Genomic DNA, 21,282 nt, shown 5'->3' on the forward strand with positions numbered 1-21,282 from the left:
GATCCTGCCACACAAATCCAAGCAGAACGTTTTGAGGGATCTTGTGCCTGCTGCATGTGTGCGCCCCGTTACCCTTCAGCACCTCGCTGGCCTGAAATCTACCCTGAAATCTCCCTGCCTGGTCTGAACACAAGAGCTGTCCCGAGTGCCCTGCAAGGACTGAGCTGGTCCTGGGGGTCCATCTGGTGGCTGGTGCCCCTCCCAGCAGCACAGAAATCAGCAATACCAGCGGGGGGGGTCCTGGCTTCCAATATGGGGTGCTCCTCAGGGTGCCTTACAGGAACAGCTTGAAAACAGGATAAGAGGAAAACAGCTGTGTGTTAGATGGAAAAAATGCTGTTGCCTGGCTGTTGTTAATTAATTAGCTGATTAGCCCAGTCTCACAGTGGGCCCCATGGCCAACCCCGCCCACCTCCCTGCAGGAAGCAGACCCCACAGCTGCCCTGCCACCCCTCTGCGTTCAGCAGGCAGGACCAGCTTGACTGAATAATTTAATTCCCCATCAAAAAAGGGGCTGAGAAAAGTAAAGCTCCTCTTTGAGCAGAGTCCAACCACGGCGGTGACCCGTCACAGCCCCGGTCAGGTGCGTGCAGTCCAGATATCGACGCTCTGGATGATGAGCCACTCGCTCTGGCTCTGGGTCACCCGGATCCGCACGCACTCCACGGGGCTGGGCGCTCCCTTCTCCAGCCCCTGCTGCTCCAAGTTCCCTTTCTCAAAGGTGCCCACGGTGATGTACACAGAGCAGTCCCGGCCGTCAGCCCGCCGCCCCCGGCCCAGCTCCAGAACCCCTGCACGCAGGAAGTCCCCGCGGCGCTCATTGGAGCCTGTTCGCACCCGGACACGGGTGATGCGGGCTGGTTGGTGGAAGACGATGCAGAAGACGCTGCCAGCTGCTGGGTTTTTCCCCCAGAAATAGCCCTCTGCTGTGGTGTAAGCCTTGGAGGGCTCATAGTTCTCAAAGACGAGCATGCTGGTGAACACGGCTGCTGGTGGGTTGTCCGGAAGGTCCATGGCATCGGCCTCGAACTCGTCATCCTCCAGCCGGTTGACGGTACCTTGGAAGGAGGAGTAGAGGCCCATGTGCTGGAAGAGGGAGGGCTTGAAGCGGATCACGTCCTTCTGGGTGAGCAGGAGGCGGAAGTGGACGAGCAGCCAGTCACAGGGCATCTCCTGGTAGAAGAGGAGGAGGAAGCGAGCCAAGCGAGGAAGGTCACTGGAGCGGTAGAGCTTACCGATGTAGCCCAGCTTGGAGAACTCAAGGGTGGCCCAGTTGGAGCCTTCCTGGGAGGCCACGGCCTTGCGGATGGCGGTGAGGAAGGACTTGGCAGACCACACGTCGTCCTCAATCATCAAGTAGTAGGAGGAGAGGTTGGCAGCAAAGGTGAAGAGGAAGGCGTAATCCACGTTCTGCTTGGACCTGAACTTCACCCGCTCCTCTGGGTCGTTGTAGTTTCTCTTGAGGCCTTCCAGGGTCGGGTAAAACTCGTGGGGAGCATGGATAAGCACGAGCCGACCCAGGAGGATGTGGTGAGCGAACCTGTGGCTGATGTCAGCGGCCACCTGGGCGTTCCAGCCGGGGTCTGCATCAGCCAGGTGCACCACCACCACCATCTCCTGCAGCTCCTCCTCCGATGACTGCTTGAAGAGGGACTGCAGCGTGGCTGGGAGGTAATACCCACGCGGTCGTCGCACCGACGCCAGCCCCACCGCCAAGAACTCTGCAAGGCAAAGGAAAGGCATTCGCAGGCTGAGGACTGATGCACCACGGTGACATTTCTCCCATGAGGAAGGCGTCTCCAAAAAGCTCTCCCCACGGCCAGCCTGAGCAGTTAATGCTATTTATGGCCCCATGACCAAGGTTGGAAGGTCCACCTCCCTGCTGGAAAAGCAGGAAAACCACCCCCGGGCAGATGGATCTTGGCCAGAGATCCGGGGAAACCCCAAAGGGCTGCGGTCACCCCACACAATTAGAGCAGAGAAGACTGGTTATGGGTGAGAGCATCCAGCAGTAACAGTGATGGGGGGGGGGTCTACAATGGGTGAGAGGTGCAGGCCCCAGAGCCCAGCCCAAAACAGGGCCCCAGAGGCACTCACTTTTGTGGGGTGATAGGGAACCAGCAAGGAGTTGGTAGGAGATGTTGCGGGGTGCAGAGAGCTCGTCCACGTCCTGGAGAATGCGCAGAGCCCCTTCTTGCTTCAGCATCTTCAGGACCATGTCTGAAGGCAGATCCCTAAACTCCACCTGGATGGCAGCCACAGGAGGACAGGTCAGAGCCTGGGGTCTTGGACACGCACAAGCCACGGGGGGGCAAAGGGGAGCCCCCATCTGCCTCCCCAGCAGCTGCACTGGAGGAGCCCAAAGGGAAGGGAGAAAGCAGAGCTGGGGCTTGGGGATGATATGGGGCAAGGGAGGCAGCAGAACCAGAGGTTGGGGTCTCGGTGGGGCAGGAAGGGAGCAGAGCCGGGGTGTGGGGCTCCCCCAGCACAGGACTCACCTCCTGGGGATCCTGCCCCTGCCAGCTGCTCCCACGCAGGAGGAGGAGGAAGAGGAGGAGGCAGGAGGCTGTGAACGCAGCTGTGAGAGAGCGCTTCGGGGAGCATCGCATAGCACCGGGCCGGCCTGCTGAGCCCTGCGGGAGAAAGAGATGCATCAGAACACAGCACAGCCTAGGACAGAGCTCCCTCCCTGTGCTGGGACAGCAGGGTGACAGCAAGATGACACTGGGACGCACCCAGGAGCGCTCACCCAGGGGGTACCACGCACCGCTCAGCACCCCGCAGCCCAGCTGGGACAAACCCACCACGCACAAGAGCCCGTGCTGCTCTTCCAACACCACGGAACAAAGCAGCTCCCTATTCCCTGCTGCACACCCCTCCTGCCCACACCCTGCAGGCAACACCCATGGCACTGCTGACCCAGGCAGCTGCCAGCAGCTCAGCACCGCCACGTCCCTCGCTTGGGGAGGACAACAAACCCTTGAAGTCACCTTCACGGAGATATTTGTGCCCTTAAGATATTTCCCCTCTCAGCAGAGGTGTGGCACGAGGCTAAAAGGCTCCCGAGTCTACCTGGGGTTTTTCCATTATTCATGCAACTCCTAGAAGAGGGAAACCAGAGTGCAAGCGAGCAGCCAGCCCCACGGGGCAGCTGCAGCACGCGTGTCCCGACTCACAGCGCCCGCGTGTTGGGCTGAAAGCGCCTGTGAGCCACGCATGGAGACACAGCACAGCGAGGAACGAGAGCTGCCCAGCTGGCTTCACCCAGCACTCCTCTTAAATACATCGACTGCTGGAGGAAAGCTAAGCCTCGTTCAGCACTGAGGGGGAAATACAAGCAGAAAGTTTGTTTTAAGGAGAAAATCCATTTTCTGGCCCAGAAATCCTTTGCTGGGAGGCGTTAACACCTTAATGGGGTGGCACACGGCGTGTCCCCTTGACACAGCAGCTGTTGCCATCCTGGCCGAGTTGACCTCACGTTTATCACTGAAATGAGCAGTTAAATCAGATGGAGCTGCTCTGACCTCGCCCTTTGTCCCGGGTGTGGTGGGTGCCATCTGCTCCAGTTGGGCTGTGGGAGCTCAGCATCTCCCTGCTCCTAAAGCTGCCTGCAGAGCGGTCTCTGATGCCCATGAAGGATTGTGCTTGTGCCCCAGTCTCTTGGGCCGGGCCCTTGGGAGCTCAGACATCTCAGCTGATCTCAGCTGCATCGCGTTATTGGGGATGACTTCACTTTCTCCCCACCTGGGAGAATTAATGAAACTTGTCCTGGCCAGGGAGAGCAGAGCAGTTGCTTCTTTCCAGTTTGGATCAAGCAGGTGTCAGGGAAGGGGACATGGGAAATGCTGCAGTGGCTGAACTCTGTTTGTCACCATTTCTTCAAAACCATCGGCTCTCAAAGCCACCTGAAATCTCCTCCCAGGCCCAGGTCGGTACTCACTGCCCTGCAGCCAGCTCTTCCCACGTTCCCACCCTCACCTTCCCCTGCGGTGTGGGGAAGCTCAGCCTCGGGGCGAGCTGGCGATGTGGGCACTCAGCCCCCCAGCTCTGCACTGGGCAGCTCGTGGCGGTAACACGGACGGCCAAAGGGATCCCTGGGTGCCTGGAGAGCGTTTGGCTGCCAGCGTGGAGAACACAGCGCTGCTGAGCTCCTCCTGAGCGCGGGGCTGTTGTTCCCACAGCTCTGCACCTTGCCAGGGGTGTCCCCAAGAACTGCCCCCTGGGGACAGCGAGCTGCCAGGAGCCCAGCGCCCTGCTCCCTCCTGTTAGGAGCTTCCTGGCCAAGCGGGCTCTGTCCCACAGCTGATAGGAAGGAGAATGAGGAAATGCCACAATCTCGCTGCTCCAGGGGCTGCCCGCAGTGCTGGGAGCGGAGCAGCTGGGGCTCATCCTGCAGAGCAGACATGAAATACAGACATGGTTTCATGCAGCTGGAGCAGAGGAAATGAGAAATCAGGGCAGCGCTGTTGCCCTGGGGTGAGCAATCTCAACCGCTCAGGGCTGCCCGGCAGCCAGCTCTGCCCCGTGTGCCATGCATCTCCTGGCTCAGAGCTCATTCCCTGGAGCAGAAGGAGGGGAAAAGCCACTTTTCTCCACCTGGGACCTAAAGGCCAAGCTTTAGGTCAGTGCAGCATGGAGGGCTGTCCACGGGCAGCATGACAGGACAGCGACGTGACTCTGATCCAAGCCTTACAGCTGACAGCAGCCCAGCCCCCTGCTCTCATCCCCCTGCTCCCCACGCACCCCAAGTGTGGGCCACCCCTTCCCTGTGCAGCCCTAAGGGCAAAGACTCGCACCCAGCACCCCATCCCACCCAGGCAGCACAGACTTACGGGTGCGTGGGGCGGCTGTGGGCTCGTAGGGTGCTGGGCCCTGGCAGCGTCCCCGCTGGGCTCTGATATCTCGCTCTCAAAGCCCCACCCAATCCTCACCTGCCTCCTGCAGAGGAGGAGCGTCTCCGGGCTGGGTGAGCCAGCAGCTGGGAGCAGGCTCCCCCTGGTACCTGGGGTCAGGGCTCCCTCGGCCTTCCCCGGGACGGGGCATCCCATCAGCGGACCCCCAGGGCTCCCCAAACACACCCCAAACTGCTTCGCTGATCCGCTCATGGTGCCACTGACGGGGATCACACTGAGCGCAGGGCCAGGAGCACAGGACTTGGAGCCGCGCTGCCCTTCCGCTCCCATTTGTGTTCGAGAGCCACACGGCTGCTGAGCTGGAGCCGCGCCTCGGCCGGGCAGAGCTGGTGGCACTGGGCCCCCCCCCAGTCCCCCCCCATTTTCCTGCATGCCCGAAGCGTGGGGCAGCGCTGGGCACAGCCCTGGCAGACCTGGGCCGAGCGGGGCCCGGTCCCAGCACCACCACTGTGCCTCGATCCTGGACGGCGGGGAAGGCCCTGCACCCCCCACCTGCTCCATTCGGCCAAAGCACATTCCCGTTTCCCATTCGCAGCCGCGGTGCTCCCCTACCTTCTAGGCCCTGGTTCTCAGCGCAGGGACGTTCCCAGCTGAGGAAGGCCCAGGGCGGTGCGGTCCGCTCACGGCTCAGTCCTCCTCTCCACAGCCCCGTCCCAGCACAGGAAGGAACCGGGGCTCAGCGCTTCCTGCCCCGGTGGGAGGAAGCGGGGAACGGGGCCTGAACCTGCACCCGCGACTGCGATGTGGCAGCAGAGAGGGGCGGCTGCCTGCCACCCTTGCAGTCCAACCCTGTGCTCAGTGGGGAGGTCCAGGTTGGATATTAGGAACAATTTGTTCTAAAGAAGAGCGGTGAATGCACTGGCACAGCTGCCCGGGGAGACAGGGTCACTGTCCCCAGAGCTGTTCAGAACCGTGGAGATGTGGCACTGAGGGACGTGGGCAGTGGGCACAGTGGGGTTGGACTTGGGGTTCTCAGAGGTCTTTTTCCAGCCGGATTCCATGAATCCCAAAGGCTGCTCGGGCTCAATGTGCAATGTCCAACCCCAACCAGCCCCAAGAGCCTGCAGCCCGGCTCCTGGCTTTTTCCTGCCTTAATTCGGGACTGCGGGACACCGAGGCCGCCTGCAGCGAGGAAGATCCAGGCCAGGCCCCAGGGGCCCCCGCAGGGACAGCAGCCCCACAATGGCTCCCAGCACACGGGGCAGCGAGGCGGCTGGAGGCACAGCCCCTCCGAGCTCTGCAGGAAACCCGAGAGCCGTGCGGGATCCGCTTACAGCCCTGCATTATTCAGGTCCCCAGTGGAACAAAGAGGAGGTGAAAGAGGGCCCCGCGCACCGGGCCTACGGACCTGGCACTACCCAGCTGCTAACGGGAGCACTCAGAGCCATGCCTGCAGAAAGGGATGTCAGCCCAACGCCGCGTGGGGATGCTTGCGAAGAAAAAAATAATAATGAAAAAAAAAAAAAAATGAATCAGTTGTTCTTATGCGTTTCTATGTTGAAAAAGGCTGGAGTGGAAGAGGTGGCTCTCTGGGTTAGGGGTCTCTGCATTTCAATCTCCCAACCTCACAGCACAAGCTGCAGGAAGCTCCCCCCCCCCCCCCCCCCCCCTCCTGAGCTGCCCAGCAGAGCCACGTGCTGCTGGAGCAGGCTCTGCTGGAAGCTTCTGCTGGAGAAAGTCGCCACCAGGGGCTCCTCACCAAGACCACCGTGAGGTCTGATACTCACACGCTGCCCTGCAGCTGCTCCCTCGTACACGTGCTGCACGAAGATAAGACGATCCCTTTGCTCCAGCAGCCCCTACAGAGCCCTAACGCCCTGATCTGAAGGCAGAAAGCTCGTGCTATCTTGCACACTGCAGGAAGCCACAACTCAGCACAGGCTCCCTATCGCAGGGACCAGCTCTGCTATCAGTTACAGCACTTCTCTTGCACTCTCTCTCTCTGACTCGTCTCATTTCACAACTTAACGTCAGTTCCAACGCACTCGCTCAGCAGCGCTAAGATCAGGAACTGAGTTTGGAGTTTTCCCAAACGTGTTTGAAGTTAACATCACAGAGCCTCTAACACAGATCCAACTTTGGGGCAGATGCCCTTGGTGGTGATTTACATTGCAGCAGAGACACATACAAGAAACTCCTGCCAGGCAGCCACACAGGGACCGCAGGGTATTTGCTTATTAAATTCAACTCTCCCTCCTCCCAGTCACTCTACTTTCCAAAAGCTTTGCCCAGCAGAACAGCTGGCCAACAGAAAGGAAGGGCTCAGTTACTCCTGCTTGAGACGAGATCTGGTGTTAAAACTCAGCTCAGGGTTAGTTACTACCTCGTTACTCACCTGCACATCCTCTGCCCGCTGCACCCATCAGCAGCCAGGTGAACCTGCTGGGTTTCCTGCCCAGTTCGCTCTGGACACAGCAGCCTGCGCTGCCGACAGAGCCACGCTCAGCACCACGCTCCCTGCTCAGACAAGGTCTTTGCTCTCTGGGAACAGCACAGAAGCTGTGGCAGGGCAGGGTCAGGCTGGGGGATAGGAAAAGGTTCTGCACCAGAGGGTGGTGGGCACGGAACAGGCTGCCCAGGGCAGCGGGCACAACCCCGAGCTGCCAGAGCTGAAGGAGTTGGGGACATTCCCTTTAATGTCTGAGCAGTTGGTCAGACACAGAGTGTGGATTTTGGCTGGTCCTGCTGGAGCCAGGAGTTGGACTGGATGAGGTTTGTGGGTCCCTTCCAACTCGGGACAGTCTGCGACTCTGACAAATAATCCAGCGCAGAGTTGTGGGGCTGCTTCTTCCTCATGACAATTATTTTGTCAAGAACATCACCGACTGCTTCAGGGCCTTCCCGTGCCCACAGCTCTATAAAAAGCCTTCACAACTGCTCGAGTAGCTTTAGTTTACAGCCTGCATCACCTCTCCTCATTTGTCTTCTCTGAAAAACCTCCTGCTTTTAAAAGTTTAGATCTTCTTTTCAAAGGAGAACATCACTGTGAGAATATCTTTACATTCAAGAAGAACCTTTGCCTTACAAATCCTCTTTGAAATAACTCCTTTGATTATTTACGCCTTAAAAAAGAAAACCAACCTCTGTTGGACTGTGGATCAGCATTACTGCAACACTGCTGCTTTGCCTACTGCTTCTCAGGCACTGAAATATCACACTGCATTTGAATGCAATCGTGTGGGGTTTCATGTGGAATTGTTTCTGGCCACGTTCAAGCTGGAAAGCGAAACTCCCCACTTCTTCCTGAAGAACAGAAAACACGACCACTTCCATTAGCACCAAAAGGATTTTAAATGAACAGTTCCAGGGAGCTCCTTTCAAATCATAAAACGTGAATTTTACATAAAAGTGTTTACAAATAGTTCCTGCTTTACACTCAGCTCTGCTCAACACTGACCAGAAGTTATATATACATACGCACTAGCTCAGTAGCTTCGACCACTCTCAAGGAGGCTGCAGGATTTATTTAAGAAAAAGAAATAGGATTTCCTGGTTCCTAGGAATTTTCTTCAGCCTGCCAGACGGGTTCCTGCTGGCTGCTGGAGGCGCAGGGAGCACTAAGCTTTTGGGGAGAAGGGGTACTGCGGGTGCCACCAATCCAGCAGCCGGACGCTGTGCACGGGGTCCAGCACAACCTGCACTCCTTGGTCGAGGCGTGGCTTCTTGCCATTGTGAACAGGGGTGTCCTGGAAGACCAGACGCACGCGATGATGCCTCATGTCTGTGCTGACGTTGATGGTGAACTGCAAAAGAGAGAGAGACAGGGAGGTGCTGGAGGAGGCAGACGTGCAGAAACGTGCATTTGTTTCCGGGTAACTGCGACTGCAGGCTGATGGCTGACACCGGGTATCGAAATCACTTGTGTGTTACATCAGCTTTTGTAACACACAACCGAGATGGAAGGAACCACTCCCTCCAGGTCAGTTTTACCTGAAAGCAACTTAGATTTACTTACTCATTTTATTCATCTGAAAGGAAGAAAAATAATACCACTTCTGAAAAATCAAAGCAGTGCATTAACAGAAGGATTTTTAGAAAATAGAGATCTCTATCTAAAAGTCGCTAGCCCAAAGTTGTTAACATCTGGGCTACTTCAGGTGCTGCAATAGTTACACTCCAAACCAGTTCTCTGTGGCTGGAAACCCCAAATACGAGAACTGGTCACACCTGAGAGATCTTCTCAGACTTACAAGAACAGAAACGTGCTGTCCCGTGCAGCAGCACACCTGCTCTGCTGCTCTTAACACAACGCTTCTGTCTGGAGCTGAGCTTGTGGGAATGAATTCAAGAGCTGCTATTCTCCCCAGCAGTCAGGGACTGAAGACGCATTGCAGAAGTTTGGTCATACACGTTTTGCTCTCAGAATTTGCTGCCTTCAGGCAGGCAGAGATTTCATTTTCCTGCATCCCAGCTCTTGTTCCCTGCCGGGTATTGACCGTTCTGCTCCATGCACGCTCAGCTTCTTACAGAAGCTCTACACAAACCACATCTCCTGCACCAAGTAGAGAAGAGCTGAGAGATCTGCAGAAGTTTAACTGAGGAGACTGTTAACAACCCCTGTGATAACTGAGATTTCCACAGCTGGTTGGTTGATGGAGCAGTATGATTTCCACGACACCAGAGAGCTCTCCATCCCCTTTCAGAAAGTGCACATGCAAAGACCGCGTGGTAGAGAGCTCCAACACCTACCAAGGTAAACGTCATGCCCATGACTATTGGCACGAATATGAAGTTAAAGGTGGTGATCTGCAGCAGACAGCAATCCTGGTCAGGGTTTGTATGGACTTCTTCGTACTGAATAGGTGGCTGAAGACCTTTGCAACATTTGCTCTTAAATCTGGGAGACTTGAAAGAGAGAGAGACAGTTAGCTAAGCTGGAATCTATGATGAGTTTGCCTTCTTCTCCCCAGTGCTGCCCAGCAGGTTCTCAGCACATTCCCACACACCTGGGCAGTGCTACACGAACAACAGAAAGCCAGCACCCAGAGCAACCAATGTGAAGGACTATTTCTCTAGACAGGAATGCTGCTGAATTCCCAAGGGTGCCCTAAGCAGCCTGAGAACCACTAACGAAGGCTTTTCATTAGCAGGCATTCCTTCACTTCTTGGGGAAGTCTTCCCAGTGGTAAAGCAAACAGTTTCAGATGTGGATCTGCCTTCTGACTACTCAGTCTGTTTTCTGGTGACAGTCAGAAGTGACGATGCAAAGATTAAATGATTTGGGGTGAAAAACGATCCACATCTTACAGTGGAGCAACGAGGGAAAGAAATAGCACATGCAACAATAAAAACACCAGATCCTAAACATCTTGGTAATACAGACTGAAAACTTGAGGGCAGTTTCAGAACGTGCCTTAGTTTTACCAAAGGATTCAGAGTTTCCATTTAAAGCCTGAACTCATAAAACTGTTTCCACCTTCCTTTCTACCACACAGAGAAGACTTTTCTCCAGAAAAGTCACAGCCATTCTGGTTCTCCTTTCACGACTGTTGAGCTTCCATACCTGCTTTTTGAACTTGAAGTTGAATTCCCACATTGCTTCTTGTCTGTTCCCTTCAATCTTTTTGCACCAGAAAAGCAGACACTGAGGTGGAAAAAAAGAAACAAAACTATGAATCCTGCGGAGGCATCACTTTAAATAAGTTTTAGCAAAGCACTGAGACTTCCCAGTACAAACACAGTTACACAGAGCAGTTAGGAGCCATTTATTGAAATTAATTATTAGCAAAGAACACATCCAGCAGTTCAGCCTCCACTCTTAAGTTGACCAATCGATCATGCAAAAGGATGATACAACTTAGAGCCACTGATGTGCTGATCAGAAATCTCTCTGAGCAATCTGTCTCCTCCATAAGGCAGAGATGAGTGGTGCAGATTGACCCATTTCCCTCAGCCACCAAGAACTCGCGACAAACCAGACTCCAAACAAGACTAAGCAAAGGAACAACTCGGAATAAGGATCAAGAAGGAGAGAATCCAATGGGAAATGCCAAGAATGATGTATGACCTTTGAGGTGACAGATGAGAGAGGTCCGAAGCCACTTTAGACTCAAAAGAAGGTCTTGAGATCACTAGGCACCAACAGTCATAGTGAAGAGCATACAAACACTGCCAAGTCAGCACAGTTCAATCAGCCTACTGCTCATGTTTTGGAAGGAAATAAGACAAGGGCCTCCTACAGCAGAGCTGAGCAGCACCGTCCTCCAATTTAATCCAGTTATCACGGCATGGTCACAGGACCTGTCCCAGCACACAGCACTACTTCCAGCAGGACTCCCAGCAGAACTCTCCAACTAAAATGAGGAGGGGGGAAATTTCCCTGCCTACCAACGGGCCGAAGCAACTATCCTTCAACAGCCACAAAGAGAACCTGGCAAATCAACCCACACACCTCTGTTTCCACAGCACAGATGCCAGCCCACCAGTGCTGGTCTTATCAGCTCCTTCTAACAGTGTCAGCGCACAAAGAAAGAATAACATCGGTAAAGACGACTCCTCGTGACCCACATACCATTTCTCGAGCACCAAGAAGGCCTGACTGGGTCGCACGGGGAAGCACACACCTCATTTAAATCCAGTATCGTGGAACCCTGAATGAATCAAAGCCAGAGCCATCATCCACCACGGGACCTCTGTAATTAAAGACTAGAGGTGACGCAGAACCCTCTACCTCAACTCCGAGTCACGTCCACAAGCAAGAGTCGTTAAGGACCCTTGCCACAGCCTTCATGAGGTGACCAACACAGCTCAGGGTAGTCAATTTCAGAAACACACATCGAGGAACCTCCACGTGGGAGGAGGGGAAGGAGCCCTCAGGTTTTGCCAATAGTAACATTCTTTCTTATCTCAGGTGCGCAGCAGATGCTGCCGAGTTTAACTCCACCGTCTGTGCTACTTGTAGTTCACCTGCACAGACAGCCTGCTCTAGCAACTTGTTTGGTCACGGCAAGTAGTGAAGCACAAAATGGTCAGTACCTCCTAAGGGGCAGAGGATGTTGTCCACGGGTCAGCCGTCCTGCCCTTCAGACGCGCCGTACGGCCTGCCGCTCCACCAAAAATAATGGGGGATGTCTTTAAAGGGCAAACACTTCTGCTGACACCATAACAGCTCCAGTGTCCCACACAAGCTAGGCTAGGGAAAGAAAAAAGGAAATTAAAGAGGAAAAGCTAGATTCGATAACATGGGGGGACTGGGGTCTCCTCTTGCCACATGCAGCTTATGTAGGAATCTGCCATTACTTTCAGTGACCCATAAAGGTATAACCAAAGCCCATGAAAGCAAGAACATGGGGAGGAAATGTCAGATCCTCCTCCACACCCACTGTGCTGAGGCATTTCAGTGCACAGTAACACACACGTGGAGCTCGCCGTCTTGCAGTGCAGTAGTACAGCAAGACCAGGCCTGTGATGGCTCTTTAATGCTCCGAGGGTTTAGGTCGGATCTCTGCTGTTCTAAGCAAAGCCTTGTCACCATTTAATTTCCTTTTTTAAAACCTGAACGATCAAAGACCGCACTTTGAGAATCACCTTCCAACTGTGGTGCAGCAGAAGCACTAGCAAGGGGCACCAAAGCCGTTATGATGTCAACATGAACACTCCCCAAATCCTGCCAGCATCATCTCATCCCTTACAGCCCCACCGTGTATCTGAGCAGCAGGCACGCCCAGCTGGAAGTGAGACCGAAGGGCTATGGCTAAGTGAGCATTTCCTAGAATCATTCTGCTGCTTGGTTTAAGAAAGATGACACCTAAACTGGGAAATTAAGAAGAGAATAAACAGCTCTGGGTGCAGACTTATGCCTCTGCACACAGAATTAAGTCCTTTTCTCCTGCTCTACAGCACCACCTGCTTGTGTTATTGCACGATGCTCCCTAAGCAGTATGACGTTTTTTCCAGGGAGAGGAAGGAAGAAAGAAGCAATGCTGCACACAGATAGATGGGCTGCTCTATTTTGCATGGAAAATAAAGTGAAACTCTTGAAACAAAGCCGCTGCTGTTTGTCTTCAAAAAGCTCATTCAAGGAGTTTGTTGATTTGGAGGACGGAGAACTCACACTGCTGCTTCAGCAGTTCACAAAGCACCAGCCAGTTGTGAGGTAAAACCAAACAAGAAACACGGGCATTTCCAAATTAACAATCAACAGCAATTAAAGAGGAATGGATACGCAAGTGCCCCAAGCTCCAGTATGAAGGGAAGCTGCCTGCCCACGCCAGTGACAAACCTTTCACAGCCCAACACAACCACAGCCCCAGTCCCAAAGCGGACAGTTACCGTGCTCACAACATCACTACCTTCCCTTGCTCAGAAAACAAAGACAATGTATGAACTACAGGAATGGAGAATAAAATGATTCCCTTTCAGTGGCTGCCAGTGCTGCTTCTGATCTCTTCAGATGCCTGCTATGGAGAAAAGATGTACTCTGGCAGGCAGCATCCAAATAAAGCAGGGAATACAAAAACTGCCCCTCCTGCAACCTCCTTGGAGCACATTTGCAACAGAGGAGGGAAGAGCTTCAAATACCCCTAACAGCTGTGACATTCAAGGAAGCAAGTGCCTTTTTGCTGATTATAAAGCTGTTGAGGGAGGACTGAAGAAACCCAGAAGAGTAACTAGAATCCTCTGCAAGAGCAACTACACAGAGACAGGTCACCAACACACTATTAGAAGTTAGTGGTCCGAGCTAATTCTAACCCCAAGCTTCACACAAAAGTTTGCACTCAGCTGTCTTTCAAGGTTCCTTCCAACCTCGGCTCTTCTACGATTCTAACCACCACCTATTTTTCTTCCAGAAAGAGAACAGCAAATTGCAAACAACACCTCAGCCATCCCGCTTCCTCGGCGCTGCCACTTACTCTGGAATTTCTTAAAGTGCTGGGAGTACTGTCTGGAATAGCTGGGTTCCTGGAGACTCGAGATGCGAAAGGCTCGTACATGTGGTACAGCGAGCGGATGACGCACGCACGGAGACAGTGCAGCTTCTCCATGGACTCAGGCCGCAAGCGGAGAGGCAGGTATGCATCCAGACTGTAGTGCCTGAAAAGCCAACGAGAAACCCAATTCAAACTAAAGAGTCAGAACGGCAGAGACATGCAGAAGGGAGGGAGGTGGTCAGCACGGAGATAAAAGCAAACATCTGATCGATCCTGTTGTCAGCGCCGAGTCCGTGAGGGTTTTGTACTGCCTCCAATACACACAGGCACATGATGCTACAGATCCCCAGTAATTCCCTTGCAGACAGTTTGCCCAGACAGACCAAAATGATATTTCAGTTGTGGGATATGTAAAGGCCTACAGGTGCATTGAAGTGGACTCACTTTAGCTGAGCTTGACTGCATGCTGACTGCATGCAATGCGTGAGCAGTCTGGATGCCTGGGTTTGACAGCTACTCTGATCAAAGAAAACATGCCAAGGAAGCATTTGCTAGGGAACTTCACACTGAAAAAACAAACAAGGATGCCCACAGCCGTGGTTTGCTCTATACTTAACGCAGCTCGTGCTTCCTGTGCAACAAACAGAGAAATACAGATCATAGAATGGCTTGGGTTGGAAAGGACCTCCAAGATCACCTATTTCCAACCCCCTTGCTGTAGGCAGGATTGCCAACCACTAGGTCAGACTGCCCAGGAACCCATCAAGCCTGGCCTTGAATGCCTCCAGGGATGGGACATCCACAACTTCTCTGGGCAGCCCATTCCAGTGCCTCACCACCCCCCTAGTGAAGCATTTCTTCCTAACATCTAACCTAAGCCTCCCCTCTCTGAGTTTAAATCATTCCCCCTTGTCCCATCACTATCTACCGACATAAGAAGTCAGTTCCCCTCTTGCTTGTAAGCTCCTTTCAAGTACTGGAAGATCACAATGAGATCTCCCCAGAGCCTTCTCTCCTCCAAGAAAACATTCTATCCTGTAGGAAAGTTCAAGTGACATGTGCAAGGACAGAAGGGTTTGTTTTGGATGTTGATACTCTTTGTTCTTCTTTTACTTCATTTAAAACTTACTTCTGCCACTGAGACAGCTCCTAAATGCATTACTTTCTTTCATGCCATCCTAAATACAAGAAGGTGACTATGATCAAAGCTCGAGGCAGGGCCAGGTTTCTGTCAGTGGTGATTGCCTGTCTTTAATGTAAAGCACTGACTTCACTGTAAGCGCTTTCTGAGCACTTTATAATTGTGAACAGGAGTGTGTAGGCTCCAGCAGGCAGAAAAGTGCACAAGGCTTTGAGATCTTATAGAAAGCATATGGGAACATGCCACAGACAGATCCATTTCCACAGTCAAGGTAGGTGCAATATACCACAACTCCTCCCCAAATGAGGCCCACGCCATCAGTCAACATCTAAATATTAAGGTCTCAAGACCATAGGGGAATGTTCTCTTATTTACAGCTCTACAGAGAACCGAACCAATCATTGCTGAAGCCTCTTACAGTAGTTAAGACATTCTCTAGAGTCACACCTTCTGTAGAGTCTGGTCCAAAATGCAGCAGTGCAAGTAACAGTCCAGGCTTTCTTGCAAATCAAAGAGAACCGGACAATGTCTTCAGGGCGAATGTAGGAAGCCAACAGCAGCCAGATATCAATGGGGTATTCTTCTCCACCATCACCATCAGGGTTTTCTAAATGCAACCAAGGTACATTAGTGTAATAAAGAACTTCTTCACCAAAACACAGCTAGAGGCATATGTTTCAATGCTGCTAGCATGGGGTGAGTAACTGGAACATGTATGTAAACACGGGCATGTAAACAAGTCTGAGACAACTTCATTGCAACCACTACACGTTCCCTTTGCTGGACACATGCCATCATTTATCACTGCTGCACAGGTTGCATTAGTCTGCAAAGTGGTAGATTTGAAGAATTCTTCAGGCTGAAAGGGACTTTTGGGGGCCTGCAGCCTGACAGCCCAGCTCAAAGCAGGTTAAATAAGACCATTTTCATGCCAGAGTCATACAATATTCAGAACCTTGTCTGGTCAAGTTCTGGCTGTCTCCAAGGATAGAGATCACACAGCCTTTCTGGGCCCTACAGCAGCACTTCACTCTTCCCCAATGAAAAAAATATCACTTAAGTGGAAAAACAAAGGTTAGATGGCAAATACAGACCCAAGCTCATGGCTTTTTCATCAAAACGGTTCATTTAACAGGTCAAAGTATGCTTCACACCAGAAGCCCCTGAATATTAAGATGTCACAACTGTCAATTCTTTTTGTACAAACAGTCCCAAGATTTTTGTAGGAGTTCTGCTACGAAGGGCAACGTAGTTCTCTTTTGTAACAGGCTTCTCAGCAGCTTAATTAAAGCTTCTGAGATGGCAGACAACGGAACGCACAGATGAACAGAATGGCCTGTTCTTCCTCTCAGAGGTGTCAGAACTGTTCAACCCGAACTGAAGGTTCACAAATTCATTTAATTCCTGCAGTGTTTTTAAGCTAACACCACACGTTTTGCCAAAGATGCTGCTCCATCTTCACGAGATAAAGTACTTTCAATGGAACACAAATGGCTAAGTAACACTGAGCATTAGGAATACTAAGAGAACACATACAATTTGTACAAAGTGCTGACAGAAAAAAACCAATTGCTATAATGTTTTTAAATGAGTGGCATAGAGGAGGTGCTTAAGAACCAGAGGGAGCCCAATCTGATCTTCAGGTATCAGATTAAGAAAGAAGAGCAATACTTTATCTACGTGTGATAACTGCTACGTACAAGGAAGCTCACTACTGCCAAGGGAAGTTCTGGATGTGATCACTTACCTACAGATTTACATGCCCACAATGGACTGTGATGCCAGAGCAGTGCTGTGCATGCACAGCCTTGGATATCAGTACATTATACAAACTGCTATCAGTATTAACAAAGTTACAATTTTCTCAAGCACAGGGATCCATCTTAAAACTTGTTCTTAGCCAGAAGGCAATCAGTTATTAGAAACTCCTGCAGGATTCCACAGCGCAGCAGTTCAGTTTGTTGTTCAGGCTGTGCTGTATACTGCTTTGCCTACCACTGCACAAAGTACAACTGCTGAAGGATACAACAAGGGAATTAATTCACTGTGATGGCAGTAGGGCCAAATTTACTCAGCTGCTGGGAAAACAAAACAAACAAAAAAGCACCACCTAAATCCATCTGTAAATAGCCACAGCCTTGGAACCATCCTGAAGACAGAGCCTGGATTCTGCCAATAAACAAATCATGGGCATCACTGTCTGCCTGTTTTCACTGGTTTGTTTTTTCCTAAAGCAAACCCTGCTTTCACTTACAGTTCTTCCTTGAAAGCATGTAACACACGTCCTATGGCAACGTTTCACAACTCCTCTCAAAAGCAGCACTAATTTTCCAAGGTCGAGAGAAGACTGCTGAAAGCAACAAGCTCTTTGGCTTTGATTTCATACCCAAAGCTCTGCCTTAGTGAAAAGGCAACACCTCTGACTGTGTCACAGCAAGATCCTCGGATAAACGGGGTAAAGTGATTTAACCCTTTGCATTATTATTACTTACATTTTTAAATACAAATTACAGAATGCCCTGAAGAGCTACAGGTTTAGCCTGCAAACAGTAGTCATTAACTGAAGAAACCCACACAAAGCACCCAGGAGAAGCTGGTGAACATACCTTTGTGCCTTTTGCTCTTCTTTTTTCGAGATGCAGTTCGCCCACTGATACTTTCCTTTGTATCCATTTCATCACTGCTGTCACAAGAGTCTCCTGACACAGAGAGAACTTCCTCAGAAGGAACACAAGAAGCTTCCAAACCACAGAGGGATTTGACTAGAATGACAAGCAATGACACGATAAGTATGCCAGCAGATAGACAGAAAACGATGATTCAAATTCAGGAGATACTCCAGTGGAACCAGAGCCACTGCTAAGAAGCAACATAACTGCATTAAAGTCTCCTAGTGACGCATCTAAATCCTAGGCCTCAGGATTACCTTGTCAGAGCCAGATTAGCACAGGTGAGTGAATCAGAAACAATTATTCAGCCTCTTGTTTTAAGGAACAATGAGGGAGATCCCATTGGTTTCCCTGAAGCTGTTTATAACTTTGATTAAAACAACATGCTTCTTGTCCAGCACCAACTGGTTGCCCTGCATACCACAGCATCCCTGCATGACCACTATTCAGACTGCATAAAGCCAGCACCTATGCTCTAATTGTCCTCAGAACACAGTGAAGGTGTATTTCCTTCTCAGCAGGACAAAGAGATCCTGTGGTGAAGACAGCCAACCCATCAGCAATATAACTCAGAGCCAAGTACGCAAGCTCCACTCACCCAAGAATTTAGTGAAGGGCCTAACGAGGAAAACAGCAAGTGAAGACAGTATTTCTTTTGCTGCGTCTGGGGAGATGTTTAAACACATCACTGTTAGGAAATACTTTTAAAACTTGACTGTAAACTGAGGACTTGTTGGGGCAGGAAAAATCATGTGTGAGGCAGTAACACGAGCCTTAAAAAGGAAAGGTGCAGTCCTGCGTTACAGCTGAGTGAGGTACTGTCATAGAGAAACCAGCATGATAACAGCATTATAAACACTTCACAAATAGTCTAAAATGTGGGGCCACATACATTCAAAAAAGATGAATTTCAACCCAATTTGCTTGAAGAAAAGCACCTCTATCAAGAGGTCTGTGCTGCTCAAACTTTTCTAGCCCAGCAAAGTGAACACCTGGAAGGTTTGGCATACTGCAGATACAGTCAGTGGCGGCATCAGAGAGCAAGAAGTGCTACCTGAATTAAAGGGACAGAGCAGTGGAAAAAAATAATAATTAGGTACTGATTATAAATAAACCTAGGCCAGAGATTTTCTCATTTCTTAACCACAGAGCAAGGTTTTGAAATGGTAACACAGCAGATGGAAAGGAAGTCTTAAGACAGAGCTTGAGCAGTTTAGGAAATGGGACTGCATCACTTGGTTTCTGGCCACATCAGAGGACTGCAGTGCTTTGCCAAATGAGTTCTACCATATTTTGCACAATTTACTTTGTAAACTGGATACATTCGTGGTAGTGGTATCCCTCACACTGTAACAGCACTGACCTCTCTACATATATGCTTTCGTAGGCAAAACCAAATAGAAGCAGATGGCAATACATGACAGTTATGACATCAAACACAGCCAAGCAAGAGATGACAACTGATCAAGACTCAGGGAGGGGTTCAGAAAAAGACAGTCACACTCTAGGAAGGAAAGCTCAACAAGGCTCCTGAGCTGATAACAGAAGCCCGTTCACACACTGAGTCACGCTGCATCGTAATGGTGCCAGAGAGACTCCCTCCCCTTCATCTCACAGCAGTCATCCCCGCTTTGTCCCTGGGGGTTAGGAAGGGACAGATAAAAGCTTAGGAAAATTCCACCTGGCCTTTGCTCCCCTCCCCACCTCCTGGCAGCCACGGGCAGGGCAATGTTTGAGAACCAGCAAGACAAGAGGCGAGCGAGGCCAAAGTTCTCCACGCAGGGGCTACCTCCTTCCTGCTGCTTGTTGTCAAGGTGCACCACGGTCATGACCATGCCAGATAAGGCTGTAGGACAGCCCCGGGGATGAATAGGAGAGAGCCTGAGGATCAGTTCATCAGGAGGGTGAAACCCCAACGATTCTGCAGGGAACTGCTGTGATCTGGAGTCATCTGAGCAGCAAGAAGGTGAACCAGCAACGGAATGCAGGATTTTAGGAGAGGGGTTAAACTGCACAGAGCAGGTGATGCAAGGACTCAGAGTCGGGGCAAGAAGGAAAAGATGATATAGTTTGCTATGAAGCTGAAGTGGAGAGTCTATACAAGGCTGAACAGGAAATGAAACGGAAAGGGAAGCCTCCAGCCTCCTACAGAATGGAAGGTGCCCTGATCTGAAAAGCTTGAGTAGTGACTAGAAAGGAAAATTTTGTGGCATCACCATCCTGTACAACTTCACAGTGCAAAGAGAACCTTCTCTTTACAGGCCTAAGATTACAGCAACACAATCAGAGTTTTCCCCATGTAAAGAGTTCAGCAGTCACCATCCACATAGTAATATCCACCTCCAACCAATTCTACATGTCAGACCAGCTGCATTTCAGAGTCAAATCCTAAATATTAGCAGTTCTTGAGCATGCAGGGTGAGTTAGTACAGAATGTTCCTATTACTCTCAGCAGCTAAAAACCAAGGAGGAAGTAGAGAACAAAGCATTGCAATAGCTGTTCAGGAAACTGCTTGCTCATACAGCTTACAACAAAACAGCAACACTCTCAAAAGACCTCTCTGCAGCCTACAGCACAGTTTACCACAGCTAAAATTATTCCATTACTCTCATTTCAAATAATCTTACCTGGTAGTAAAGTTATCTACAGTTTTGTATGAGGTAATATAGTAATAAAGACTCTTGTTCTGTGGGTTGTTGCTTTTTTTTTTTTTTTTTTTTTTGCTTCAAGCAGGAGATAACACTCAGCATTAAAAAAGGAAAAAAGTCTTCCATTTAAGGCACCAAAACAGACTCAGCAATTCTTGCTGGACTTGCAGCTGGTATTCTGCAAAACCCTGTCTAGGATCTGAAGCATCCGGCAGAGAAATGCAGACTCATTTTCAGGCACCAAACCAAACAGTTTCTCAGGCCAAAGGGATGGAGGAGCCCCACAGCACAGAGGCTGGAGGGATGGGGGGCACCCTTCCCGCATGCTGGCTGGCAGGGCAGGCTCCCCAGCACACTGTGCTCACCTTCCTGCTGCACTGCGTTGGCCACGGCCTTCTTCACCCGTCCAGATTTCACGACAGCCGGGTCTGAGTTAGCATAATCTGCCACTGTCACTGCAGGAGAGTCAGGACACAGGGCGTCAGGGGATTACAGATTACAGGGTGGTGAGAGAGAAGGTCTAAGAGGTATGATCCCTTCTCAAGGGGGACACACTGCGTGGGAATAGAGCCGAGGAGAAGGCACACAGCAAAAGGAGCCCTGCAGCCCCGCAGGCTTCCACCACAAGCACGGGCACCCATTGCCTCCCTGCACAGAGCAGCTCTCCCTCTGCCCAACTCGCACCAAACCCCACGCTGCTCCTCACAGCAGCCCAACCCACCCCACAAACCCAGGCTCCCCGTCCGCAGGCCGGGCTGGCTCCCTGCCGCACTCCACCAGCTGAAGAGGCCTCGCTTCCCCGCACCCAGAGCCCGGACCCCTTCCGTCTCCGAACCCCTTCCACCCTCGGGCCAGACCGTAGGGCCCGCTTAGGCCCGTCCCTCCGCAGAGCCTCGCTCCCTTCCATCCTCGCTCCTCTCAGGGCCGCCCCTCACCGCGCTCGGAGCAGACATCGTCGGCGCGGAACTTGAGGCGCTTGCGGGCGCCCCGCTTGGGCATGGCGGCGGCTTCGGGGCGGCCGCGCGGGGCCATGTCCCGGC

General features: G+C 51.5%; 2 protein-coding genes across 7 annotated transcripts; both read right to left on the reverse strand.

The window, feature by feature from the left end:
- Positions 479-8,222, reverse strand: LOC110388150 (alpha-1,3-mannosyl-glycoprotein 4-beta-N-acetylglucosaminyltransferase C). 4 transcript variants are annotated; one of them, XM_021377069.1, is made up of 4 exons: positions 7,995-8,222; positions 2,499-2,633; positions 2,098-2,245; positions 479-1,721 (listed from the first exon to the last, which is right to left on the reverse strand). In XM_021377069.1, the coding sequence occupies exons 1-4, from the start codon at positions 8,184-8,186 to the stop codon at positions 580-582; spliced, it is 1,617 nt and encodes a 538-aa protein (XP_021232744.1). In that variant the 5' UTR covers positions 8,187-8,222; the 3' UTR covers positions 479-579. The 4 variants fall into 4 exon arrangements, with proteins under 4 accessions (XP_021232744.1, XP_021232746.1, XP_021232745.1 ...); XM_021377071.1 differs by having other exon boundaries at positions 7,249-8,047; XM_021377070.1 differs by lacking the exon at positions 7,995-8,222 and adding an exon at positions 5,466-7,241.
- Positions 8,342-21,282, reverse strand: TMEM183A (transmembrane protein 183A). 3 transcript variants are annotated; one of them, XM_021377072.1, is made up of 8 exons: positions 21,178-21,282; positions 20,608-20,697; positions 17,531-17,686; positions 15,372-15,531; positions 13,766-13,946; positions 10,417-10,497; positions 9,603-9,758; positions 8,342-8,656 (listed from the first exon to the last, which is right to left on the reverse strand). In XM_021377072.1, exons 1-8 carry the CDS (start codon positions 21,272-21,274, stop codon positions 8,471-8,473), a joined length of 1,107 nt encoding a protein of 368 aa, XP_021232747.1. In that variant the 5' UTR covers positions 21,275-21,282; the 3' UTR covers positions 8,342-8,470. The 3 variants fall into 3 exon arrangements, with proteins under 3 accessions (XP_021232747.1, XP_021232749.1, XP_021232748.1); XM_021377074.1 differs by lacking the exon at positions 21,178-21,282 and adding an exon at positions 20,964-20,982; XM_021377073.1 differs by lacking the exons at positions 20,608-20,697; positions 21,178-21,282 and adding an exon at positions 18,486-18,628.

Source organism: Numida meleagris, chromosome 25, assembly GCF_002078875.1.
Source record: "Numida meleagris isolate 19003 breed g44 Domestic line chromosome 25, NumMel1.0, whole genome shotgun sequence".
Taxonomy (NCBI): Eukaryota; Metazoa; Chordata; class Aves; order Galliformes; family Numididae; genus Numida; species Numida meleagris.

Coding starts and splice junctions, on each gene's coding strand:
- TMEM183A (XM_021377072.1), bottom strand. CDS start 21,274: ATGGCCCCGCGCGGCCGCCCCGAAGCCGCCGCCATGCCCAAGCGGGGC. Junction 20,698..21,177: donor CGATGTCTGCTCCGAGCGCG/GTGAGGGGCGGC, acceptor ACTCTCCTGCAG/TGACAGTGGCAGATTATGCT. Junction 13,947..15,371: donor TGGACCAGACTCTACAGAAG/GTGTGACTCTAG, acceptor TTGGCTTTTCAG/GCACTACAGTCTGGATGCAT.
- LOC110388150 (XM_021377068.1), bottom strand. CDS start 5,429: ATGTGCTTTGGCCGAATGGAGCAGGTGGGGGGTGCAGGGCCTTCCCCG. Junction 2,634..4,832: donor CACAGCCGCCCCACGCACCC/GTAAGTCTGTGC, acceptor TTTCTCCCGCAG/GGCTCAGCAGGCCGGCCCGG. Junction 2,246..2,498: donor AGGGGCAGGATCCCCAGGAG/GTGAGTCCTGTG, acceptor GCTGCCATCCAG/GTGGAGTTTAGGGATCTGCC.